At 52.2% G+C, this 11,981-nt stretch overlaps 1 protein-coding gene across 1 annotated transcript; it reads right to left on the bottom strand.

The window, feature by feature from the left end:
• Positions 1–4: 4 nt before the first annotated feature.
• Positions 5–11,755, bottom strand: PLK1 (polo like kinase 1). The gene is made up of 10 exons (XM_008152757.3): positions 11,312–11,755; positions 10,470–10,638; positions 8,373–8,517; positions 7,406–7,499; positions 5,956–6,175; positions 2,210–2,365; positions 1,317–1,394; positions 975–1,129; positions 702–884; positions 5–492 (listed from the first exon to the last, which is right to left on the bottom strand). The coding sequence occupies exons 1-10, from the start codon at positions 11,717–11,719 to the stop codon at positions 286–288; spliced, it is 1,815 nt and encodes a 604-aa protein (XP_008150979.1). The 5' UTR covers positions 11,720–11,755; the 3' UTR covers positions 5–285.
• Between the last annotated feature and the right edge of the window lie 226 nt (positions 11,756–11,981).

The raw sequence follows: 11,981 nt of genomic DNA, 5'->3' as shown, positions 1-11,981 counted from the left end.
AAAGAAGATTCTCATGTGTTTAATGTGCATAAAGGCAGGGAAAGGACAGTCCTGAATCCAACAGCAATATTCTGTACATACAGTGCGGGTGAGAGGGAAGGAAGGGGCCAGAGAACCCACACGCAAACATGTACAAAAATAACTTACACAGCGGCCCCACCTGTAATGGCTCTCTCCAGGCCCAGGGCTGGGGCACACTATAAAAACCAGCACCAGGGGAGCTGACCAGAACGGGCCAAGGTGCTGGTAGGGATCATGGGGGGCACCAGTCCCAAGGGGGCGGGCCTACGAGGAGGCCTTGAGGCGGTTGGTGGCCGAGCGCGAGCTCAGCAGCTTGTCCACCATGGTGCGGGCGTATCGGAGCCGGCTGGCCAGCTCCTTGGAGCAGCCGAACTCCTCCAGGAGGCTCAGGCGGTACGTGCGGAAGTCCCGCTTCTCGTTGATGTAAGTCACGGCGGCCATCAGCGGGCACAGGATGAGCTTGGTGTGGTCCTAGGGGGGAAGGAGGATCAGATGGTGACCAGTGAATTGAAGGTCCAGCTGTGTATGTGGGGGAACAGAAGGAAGACAGCCCAGCTGGTTGGGGGCCTTCACCCCACTCCCTTCCCGCTGCCAAGGACAGGTCCCACATCTCCCACTCCCCGCCCGACCCGAGCCCCGGACAGGCACCGACCCCCACGCCCTCCCCCGGCCCAGCTCACCTGGAAGAAATTGATCTGCACACAGCCATTGCTGAGGTGCAGGATGATGGCACTGCGGGTGCGAAACCAGGTGCGCAGGTAGGGCAGCCGGGCCAGCTCGTCACCTTCGCGGGGCGTGATATTGGCCCCTGCCTTCAGCAAGTGCTCGCTCATGTAGTTCCGGAAATACTTAAGGAGGGTGATCTAGTTGGAGAGTCAGAAGTCCAGAGTTAGCCCCACCCCGGCCCGTCTCCCTCCCAGCAGCATGGGCCACGCGGGCCGGCCAGCACCCACCTTCTTGATCAAGGAGCTGGGGTGGGAATTCACGGTGAGGTAGGACTCGGTGCCGTCGCGCTCTATGTACTGCAGGCTGTCGCCGTCGTTGTAGAGGATGAGGCGAGTCGAGTCATTGAAGAGCACCCCCACGCTGTTGTCACACAGCTGATATCCTAGTGGAAGTGGGGGGAGACCTCAGACAGGGGAGCAGGGGGACATGGGGAGCTGGCACTCGGGGGTCTGGGATGGAGCTGGGAGAGTTGGGAGAGGACCTAGCAGCCAAAAAAGGCAAGAGGCTGGGACAGGTCAAAGGGTCACAGGCCGCACCGGGGCCACCCACCCATTCTGGAAGAAACCTACCAAGGCCGTACTTGTCCGAATAGTCCACCCACTTGCTGACCCAGAAGATGGGGATGCAGGCGGGATCCTCGGCCTCCTCTGGGACGGAAACAGACAGATGATTGGTCAGAACCAGGCTCTACCCTCAGTGAGCAATGAGCAAAACCCAGCCTTCATGGAGCTTGCATTCTAGCCATAGGGACAGAGCCGAATCAAAATAAATATGAACAAAATATTTAAGTTGCTTCCATCATGGTGAGAGTCAGTGGCTGGCAGATTCTCTAGCTTTCTAAGTTTGAGGATTCAAATATTGTGAGAAGACAATTCCAAATACATCACAATGTTATACACAGTGACCGCAATAGCCCCTTCTCTAATACAGAAAACCCATATGGAAACTTCAGTCTGTGGGGTGAGAGGTGCTATAGATAATATAAAGCAGGCACGGGGGATGCCCAGTGCTAGGAGCGGTGCCAGGAAATGCTCGGGAGGGGCCACCAGAGCAGACATCTGAGAAACACGTGTGTGAGCATGCAGAGATCTGCAGGAAGGACGCTCCGGAAGGGCCAGTGTGCGCAAAGCTGAGGCTGGAGCTCATTCTGGTCTGTTATTTCAACCGTCTCCAAGGCCAACCAGTAATTGACTGAACAGAAGAAACTGTGTGCACAGGTACCCAGGCCGCAGTGAGGTGCTGGGGGACGGGGGCAGAACCCATGAGTCAGAAGGGAAGGGCCAGACCATGGAGGGCCTTGGGCGTCAGGCTAACTCATCGGGATTTTAACCCACAGGAAATGGGGGAACTAAACATACTATGAGCACAGGGGCCTGGACAAGGCCCACACTTTGCGGGCTGAGACTCCCTGGCCTCGCGAGATGCCCGGGGCAGCCTCGCCCCAGACGGCTGCAGTGCCCACCTTGCCTGACCAGCCCCCGCTCCGAGGGCTTGGCGGCGTTGACGCTGTGCAGCTGCTGCAGCATATCACCAAGGTGGCAGTCGACCGCCTCGCTGGTGTCCCGGACCACGGGCTCCTCTTTCTCTCGGGGCCGCTCAGGCACAGGGTTCTCCGTGCCTACGAGGTGAGACGTGGTCATTAGCGGGCACAAAAGCAGCAGCTTGGGAGGGTGCGGGACCCCGTGCCACAGCTGGTACTCTCTCCCCAGAGAAGACCCCTTTAGCTGCTATTGCTTTGGGTAAACCCAGTCAGTGTCAGACTCTTAGAGCTCAGGCTCTCACTAGTACCCCAGCACCAGGCAAGGCCTTTAGAAGGTCCACAGCCACACAGTCAGACACTGACAATTACAAGTACCTGCAGCATCCAGTGCGGGAGGGGTCAGTAAATGGCAGACCAGCAGGATGAATTAAGCAGGCACTTAACAAAAATGTAAGAGATTTCCCACCCTAAAATGTGCTCTATATACTTATATGACCAATGGCCTGAAAAGATCACACTGAGACGGGACATTGGTCATTTCTGAGGGTAGAAGCATGATTCTGTCTTAAGCTTATCTGTGTAATCCTTTTCCCACTACAATGTGCTCATTCCCCTCGTGAAATATGAAATCCTTCTCTACAATATTTACAGATCAGATTTTCAATTTTAAAAACGATGCTGTGGTAAAGACTTAAGTGTGAAATATTTCAGATTTGCCTTTAAAACTCTAGCCAAAAAAAGGAGGAGCATGTGGAATAAATATAGGCAAACGTAACTGATTGATTTCAGAGAGGAAAGAAGAGGGAGAGAAAGATAGAAACATCAATGATGAATCATTGATAGGCTGCCTCCTGCAAGCCCCCCACTGGGGATCGAGCCCACAACCCGGGCATGTGCCCTTGACTGGGATCGAATGTGGGACCTTTCAGTTCATAGGCCAACGCTCTATCCACTGAGCCAAACCGGCTAGGGCCAGTTCTCTCTACTTTTGGGTAAGTTTGAAAATTTCCAGCATAAGAAGTTTTTACAAAATGTTTTATGTCCAAAAATTAAAGCCAAAAAAAAAAAAAAGCAATCCTTAAAATAGCACAATTACATGATAGCCCAAAGAATAAATACCCATGAGTCCAGACTGACATAATCGAATAAATAAATACATGGGAGAGAGCACCAGCTCCTCCGTACGGAAGTATTCCCATGAATGAATGTGCAGGAGCCAGCAGAGAAACCACTGTCAGAACACCATGGGAACAGGTGCCACGGCAAGAGCCACCAGGAGTGCTGGCATCGGTGGGCGGAGTCGGAGGAGCAACAGTCTCCAAGCAGCCCCTGGCAAGGCACGTTTTAATCACCAAGAGAAAACAGTGATGCTGCAGTGGAGAAGCCCGTCAGACACCACCAAGACCAAGTGATCAACACTGACATCACTGGCCTGGCCCGTGTGGCTCAGTGGTTGAGTGTCGACCCATGAACCAGGCAGCCACCGTTCGGTTCCTGGTCAGGGCATATGCCCAGGTTGCCAGCTTGGTCCCCAATAGGGGGCATGCAGGAGGCAGCCGATCAATGTTTCTATCTCTCTAAAAAATCAGTAAAAACATTAAAAAAAAAAAAAAAAAGACTGATATCACCAGTAAAAGAAATGTCAAAAAATTAACCCCAAAAGAAAAACAGATAATCCTTAAAAAATAACAGTATTAGGTTATAACTGAAACAAATGAACTTATATATCAAATTAGTATATTTTAAATTGATGCTATATCAACACAGAAAAGTATTTCAAGTGATCTTTTTTTTTACACTATATTATCTTTAGTGAAATATATTCCCAGGACAAATAGAACTGCAAGAAAATAAACATTCATTTAACAAAAGGAACTAGTTTGTATATGTTGAGAAATGTATGTGTATTAAAGTAGGGAGACAAGATTTTCTGTTAAAGAGAAAAGAAATACAAATATAGCCCTAACCGGTTTGGCTCAGTGGCTAGAGCGTTGGCCTGCGGACTGAAAGGTCCCAGGTTCGATTCCAGTCAAGGGCATGTGCCTTGGTTGCAGGCACATCCCCAGCAGTGGGTATGCAGGAGGCAGCTGATCGATGTTTCTCGCTCTCTATCTCTCTCCCTTCCTCTCTGTAAAAAATCAATAAAATATATATATTTTTAAAAAGAAATATAAAATCAAAGAAGTAAAAACCCTAAAACATTATGTTAGAATCACTTGTAAATTACCCAAAGAAAAGCAGTAACTTCACAGTTGAGAGAAAGATTGCTATAAAACAAGATCGTATCAACATTAAATTTCCGGAACCTGATAACTGTGCCATATGCTGTGGTTTAGTAAAAGAATCTTTGTTTGGGGGTAAATACATTGAAGTATTAAGTTGTAAAGATTAGGGTATATAACTCACAAACAGTTCAGAAGAAAGAGGGAGGAGAGGAAGAAAGGATACCGATGAAGCAAATGTGGAAAAAATATGTCAATTGTGGATCTGGCTAAAGTGGATATAGGAGGTTTTGTCTATTCTCACACCTTTTCCCAAGTTTGAAATATAACAAGTTAAATAAAATGTTGAAAAAATGTGAATCAGGCCCTAGCCGGTTTGGCTCAGTGGATAGTCTCTGCGGACCCATTCCGTACCTCGGTTACAGACTCCTCCCCGGCCTGCGCCCTGGTCGGGGCGTGTGAAGGAGGCAACCAATCGATGTGTTTCTCTCTGTCTTTCCCTCTCTTTGAGAAATCAATGGAAAAATATCCTCGGGTGAGGATTAACAAAAACAAAAGAGAAAAAAATGTGAATTGGAAATACCACCATAAACTGACCCCTCCCCCCTCCACACTATGTATTTCCTAATTTGTCCTCTGAGGAGACCTAGAAACAATAACCTAATCAGTGGCATGTGGTGTGATAAGATGCCCATCCTTTTAAAGACAGACTCACTGAAGTTATAGGGGATAAAATGGTACAGTGTCTGCTAATAACTTCAAAAACTTCAGAGGAACAAACAGGAGATGAAGCACACGTGGCACACGCTTCGTGACACGAACCTGGTGGGTGCTCGGGAGTCCACTGCCCTCAGGTCTCTGTGGACATTTGAAGTTTCTCATAATTTTCTCAATGAACCACACCGGAGTGACGATTAGAATTTCTCAGGTGTGCCGTTCAGTCCACTCTGCGCTTTGGGCCTGACAGGTGTGATTCAGCCGTGCTCGGTCTGTCTATCTAACACAGTGGTTCTCAACCTTCCTAATGCCGCGACCCTTTAATACGGTTCCTCATGTTGTGGTGACGCCCAACCATAAAATTATTTTCGTTGCTACTTCATAACTGTAATTTTGCTACTGTTATGAATCGTAATGTAACTATCTGTGTTTTCAGATGATCTTAGGCTCTACAGCAGCGACCCACAGGTTGAGAACCGCTAGCAGGGTCACCTAAGACCATCGGAAAACACAGATATTTGCATTACGATTCATAACAGTAGCAAAATTACAGTTATGAAGTAGCAACGAAAATAATTTTATGGTTGGGGGTCACCACCACATGAGGAACCGTATTAAAGGGCCGCGGCCTTAGGAAGGTTGGAACCGCTGTCTAACAGAACCAAGGGCACCTTCCTATGGCGGACGGGGCCATGGGGCCAGAGCCTGCCCGGCTGCACCCCGCACCCTGGGCCAGCCACCCACACATTGGAAGCCTAGGCTCTGTGGTCTGCCCAGGCCTTGTTTTACCTTTATTGAGGACTGAGAGAGGCTTCCGGTTGCTGGGGTCCAAGCTGCTGGGAGCAATGGAAAACCTGGGTGGGATGGTGAGGCAGGTGATGGGCAGTCGGGCGGGGATGTAGCCAGAGGTAAAAAACTCGTCGCTGAGCAGCTCGTGGACGGTGGGGCGGGCAGTGGGGTCGGTCTGAAGCATCTTCTGAATGAGGGAGGCGGCCACGGGGTTGATGTGCTGGAGCAGACAGGGAGAGCCATGAGCCACGTGTCGAAGCCCAAGTGCAGCACGCACCAGGGCCTGCAGCCTATTCCCCAGGCAGCCCTGGTACCACAGGCCAGTCAGGACTACCACAACGCAGTTCCCCTCTCAGCTGTGCTGAGCTGACAAGCGTGAGAATGGTGATTCTCCCGCCTCTTGAAACTCAGATGGAGCTGAGGCCGTTGGTCCCTGAGCTTGCTCTTGCATGATTCCAGCTGCTCCCCACTAGACTCGAGAACACAGGCTTTGGGGTCACAGAGACCTGGTGTTAGTCCCAGTTCTGCCCACACCACCAGTTGTGACACGTATCTTCATCTATAAAATGGGGACACAGTACCAAGCCTGGAGCCCCGGTGAGACGGTTCCATGGGCTATAACCTAGCACAGGTCAAATGCATAGTAACAGCCTAGCATTAACTCCACACCCACTGTGCGCCAGGGAACTATCCTAAACACACCCTATGATTCACCCAGTTAGCCTTCACAGAAACATGTAAGGGGTGGAGACCTCTGTGACCGCCGCGCCCTTGCAGATGAGGAAACGGAGGCACAGAGAGGTTATGTGCCTAAGAATATGCACCAAGTGTTAGCACCAGCACCCACACGGAGGCAGTCTAGCAGCTCGAGGACCCACACCCTGAACCGTTCCATGCTGTGTCCGTCTGACAGCTAACTGACCCTTTAGGACTCTGTCTTCATGGGGACAGGGCTCTGGGCTGCACACAAGGCAAGAACACGAAACAGGAAAGCGGCCATGTGCCAGGTGCATTTTCACACCACGCTGGACTCAGTGATCCACGACTGTGAGCACCTGCTGGATGCAGGGCCCCGTGCGAGGTGCTGCAGAGGCAGCAGCTCCGGCTCAGGCAGGGCCACAGTTCAGAAGGTCCAGGCCACTGGCCCATCTGCATCAAGTCCACTGCCAAAGCCGATGCAGCACTTCTCCTGCCTCCTAACCCGTCCCATCTTTTTGGTGTTTGTTTTTCCTCTGAAATCGACAAATCCCCTGGGAAAAATGCTTTTGCGCACAGATGTTCAGTTCTGTATGCAGTTTCAGACATGGATCCTCGAAGGCTCTGAGGCTAGCTGAGGTGTGGAACTGACCTCTCTCTGTGTCCCCAGGTTCTAGCTGGGCTCAGTAAATAGCTTTGGGGGCGAGGGGGTAACAAAACATAATCAAGTTCAACTCCAAGTGTTTTTAGTCACCTTGGGAATACTGTAGTCATTCTTCTTGATCCGGAGGTAGGTCTCTTTTAGGCAAGATGTCTCAAAAGGTGGTTTGCCCACTAACAAGGTATACCTGTAAGCACAAGATGGGATTTGGCTCAGGTTCTCAGCAAAACACAGATGCAGGAGGGATCGTCTCAGGGCCAGAGCGAAGGCCAGGCATCCTCTGGACACTCCCTCTGTCCCTGAGGACAGTTCCCAAGCCCACGGAGCCGCCCAGAAACCAGGACACTGGCAGAGAGCCTCAGTAGATTAGAGGTGAGGAGAACAGGATTCTTGTGGGCCAGAGATTTGTCAGCAAAAGCCAGCAGTGTTCTAGGGCCCCAGAGGCCGCCAGCCGATACAGACCACGTCACGATGGGGCTCCCCGCTCCTGCAGAGGCAGCTCTGTGTTTAAGAATTCTGTACTTAAAGCCTGGAGTTTCCATGTGAAATAGCTCCACTGGAAAGAATATGAAGGCCATTGCCACAACTCACTCTGACTCCAGTCCCAGGCCATCAAGGCCACACCTGAAAAGGCGCTCTCCCACCACTCAGCTCTGATGGCCCCGGCCTGGACAGGCCGCAGGCAGCTCTCCTGCAGCTCCAGCTCCTGGCCCACGCCCTCACGCCCTCACGCCCCATGCTGCTTTCTAGATCAGTGGTTCTACAGCTTTTGCGCACGAGATCAGCCAAGGACTTGGTTAAAATCCGGATTCTGATTCAGGTCCTCCATTTTGAACGGGTTTCTAAGTGATGGCACTGCTGGTCTGTGGACCACACTCTGAGTAGCAAGGGGCCCGGCTGCAGGAATCCTACAGCCTACACCAGTGTCAAGAAGAGATGGGGAATTAGGCTTTGTTTTGGGGTAGTCTGCCCTCTGGAGCAGCCTTTTCATAGGCAGATCGGTTCACAGGTGGGATTTCCAAAAGAGCCCCTGCGGAGGCCAGGTGGGTCCCCAACTTACATAATGCACCCAATGGACCACACGTCCACCTCGAAACTGTGCCCTTTCTTGCTCAGCACCTCAGGAGCTATGTAATTAGGAGTTCCGCACAGGGTCTTCTTCCTTTCCCCGTCATATTCCACCTTGGTTGCCAGTCCAAAATCCCCTGGGACAGAGGGAGGAAGGGGCGGTACTCAGATGCTAGCCTCCGTCATCTGTCAACACAGACGACTGCCTTTATGGGTCCTGTTGGACCACCGAGAACCAGGGTCATCTGAGCCCTCAGCTTTACTCCTGTACGCTGCCAGGCCTCCCCAGGAATCCCCCACCATGCTGGCCCAAGGAGGGGGCCTCTCAATGACCCCCCCAACCCCTGCTCTTAGGAAGGAGGGCTAAGCTTCTAAAAGGGAATTGGCAGGGAGAGAAACTAAGGGATGAAGCAGGCAAACTTCAGGACTGCTACTAGGCAAGTCTGTGAGGAGTAGGGAGGGATTGGGATTGTGGCAAACCGGGGGGGGGGGGGGGGGGTCTAAAGGGAACAGCTGCTTTCCAGCCCAGCGAAGAGCTGCCCCGAGGGAATGCTGTCCTGGTACCGCTGGAGTGTTTAAGAAGAGCTGCAGTCCTGGCCGCTGTGGCTCAGTTGGTTGGGCATCATCCTGGACACCAAAAGGTTGCTGGTTTGATTCCCAGCCAGGGCACATGCCCCGGTCGCAGGCTCAGTCCCGGTAGGTGTGCAGGAAGCAGCCAATCGATGTCTCACTCTCACATCGATGTTGATGCTTCCCTTTCTCTCCCCCTCTCCCTTACTCTCTCTCTCTAAATATCAATTTAAAATCTTTAAAAATAAATAAACAAAGCGCTAAATCAAAACTTTAATGATCAGCCTCCCAATTTTAAAAATGGAAAAATCATTTAAATTCTTTTTAAAAAATATTGTCAGAAATAACAAGTGTTAGAGAGAACTGGGGAAAAGTTCCTCATACACTGCTGGGAGGAACATAAATCGGTACAGCCACTATGGGAAACAGTTTGGAGGGTCCTCAAAAAATGAACAGAGCTACCCTATGGCCCAGAAATCCTCTTCTGGGTATCTACCCCCAAATTTTGAAAGCACTTTTTGAAAAATGCCGAAACCGGTTTGGCTCAGTGGATAGAGCGTTGGCCTGCGGACTGAAGGGTCCCGGGTTCGATTCCGGTCAGGGGCATGTACCTTGGTTGCGGGCACATCCCCATTAGGGGGTGTGCAGGAGGCAGCTGATCAATGTTTCTCTCTCATCGATGTTCCTAACTACTCTCTATCCCTCTCCCTTCCTCTCTGTAAAAAGATCAATAAAAATATATTTTTAAAAAGGAAAAAAAAAAGAAAAAATATTTTTATTGATTTCAGAGAGGAAGGGAGGGGGGGAGAGATAAACATCAATGATGAGAGAGAAGCATTGATCCACTGTCTCCTGCATGACCGCTACTGGGATGGAGCCCTCAACTCGGGCATGTGTCCTGACCAGGAATCAAACCGTGACCTCCTGGTTCATAGGCCAACACAAACCACTGAGCCACACAGGCGGGGTGAAAACACTTATTTTTAAAGACATGTGTACCCTTATGTTCAGTGCAGCATTATTCACAGTGGCCAAGACATGGAAACAACTTAAATGTCCTTCAATGGATAATTGAAAAAAGATGTGGTACATATATACAATGGAATACTACTCAGGCATAAAAAAGGATGAAATACTGTCATTTGAGACAATATGAATGAATCTTGAAGAGTATTTTGTTAAGTAAAATAAGTCGGACAGAAAAGGACAAGAACCATGATTTCACTCACATGTGGGATACAAAACAGAGCAACAAACAAACAAAGCAAACTCATTGACAGTCAACAGTATGGCAGTTACCAGCGGGGAACAGGAATGGGGGAGGATGAAGAGTAAAGAGGGTCAGATACATGAAGGAGCTAGACGCTGGGGGGTGAGTACACACTGCACTGTACAGATGATGACACTGAAACACAGTGATCAACAGCCCAGGCTTCCTGCCCCCTCTTCCTCCCTCCCGTCTCCTCCTCATTCCCACTTCTTTGTTGTGTCCGGGACCCCTGCAGGCCCAGCGCCTCACCTATTTTCACCTCTAGATCCTCATTCAGGAAGAGGTTGCCTAGCTTGAGGTCCCGGTGAATGACGCGGTTTCGGTGCAGGTACTGGCAGCCAAGGACCACCTGCCGCAGATAGTAGCGAGCCTCGGGCTCCGTCAGTGCCTTCCTCCGTTTGTGCAGTTCCAGGAGAGACTGGGGGGCGGGGGGGAGAGGAAAGGAAGGAGGAGGAATGGGGGGTCGGTACTGAGGTCCTCAGGTGGAGGCGGTAACATTAGGTAAAGGCAGCCCAGGACACCCCACCCCCATCCCGGTCATTTCTCTTCCAGAACAGCTAGGATCTGGGCTCTCCCATAAACCTGGCCACACCGTTCACAGCACCCCCCTCTCCTACCAGCTCCTGCCCAAGCCCCTGACCTGGGACCCCTCTGCCAGCCCCACTCCCTAATCTCAGAGTCCCCAGGAATCCCCTCCCCGGTCTTTTCGCAGCAGCAGATCCCGTTCCTGAACCTCCAAAGTCTAGCTCCAACCACCCTCTCCCAGACACAAGCCCAATCCGGAAGCTCCAGGTCCATGGCACCATTCCCCCGGACTCCACCCTTGGCAACTCCGGAAGCCCTAGCGTCCATTAGCAGGGCTCCTCACCTCCACCCAACACCCCGCGTCCAGGAGCCAACTTCCCTGGCAGCAACAAGACTCGGGCTCCATTAACCGAAACCCCCTCCTCCAGTAGCTCCGAGCTCTGCCCAGGAGCTTTTCCACCGCTAGCTCGGGTCCCAGCACTCCCCTCTAGCGCCTCCCGCAGCTCCGGCTCCCGGCGCTCCACCCCGGCCCCGGGCAGCTCCAGTCTCCCAACACAGACACTCACTCTCCGGCGGCAGAGCTCCAACACCACGAATACGAAGTCGTTGTCCTCGAAAAAGCCGTGGAAGCCTACGACATGCTGGTGGGCGAGGCTGCGGTGAATGGATATCTCCATGGACATCTTCTCCTTCTGGTGCGGCTTGAGCAGCAGCGACTTCGGCACGATCTTGCCCGCGAACACCTCCTTAGTGTCCGCGTCCGAGATCTCGAAGCACTTGGCAAAGCCGCCCTTCCCCAGAAAGCGGCCCCGCAGATAGCGCCGCCGGCTGCGTGGGTCCACTAGGACCTCCGGGATCTCTTTCCCCGGCGGGGCGGCCGCTGGAGCCCCCGGAGCTGCAGCGCCGGGGCCGCCGGCTCTCCCTGGGTCGGCCGGTGCCCGCGCCAGCTTCCCTGCAGCCGCCGCCGCACTCATGCTCCCGGACTCCCCGAGCCGATCTAGCAGGGTCTGGGCAAAGGCTGACACCGCTCGGCTCCTCCTCGAATTCAAACGCGGCGCCGGGAACGTTACAAAGGTCTACGCGCCGCTGATTGGCCGCGGGGATTTAAAATCCAAACCCGCCCGCCGCGCGGCACTCTGGGTGCGCTCGGCCCCGCAGCCGCCTTTAAACAACGCAGCCGGAGCGGCGGGAGGGGGGAGGGGGGCCTTGATTGACAGGGAGTCGCGGACTGTAGAC

The sequence above is a fragment of the Eptesicus fuscus genome, chromosome 4 (genome assembly GCF_027574615.1).
Source record: "Eptesicus fuscus isolate TK198812 chromosome 4, DD_ASM_mEF_20220401, whole genome shotgun sequence".
Classification (NCBI taxonomy): domain Eukaryota; kingdom Metazoa; phylum Chordata; class Mammalia; order Chiroptera; family Vespertilionidae; genus Eptesicus; species Eptesicus fuscus.
Note: the sequence above shows the minus strand (reverse complement) of the source record. Positions and strands in the feature narration are given on the sequence as shown.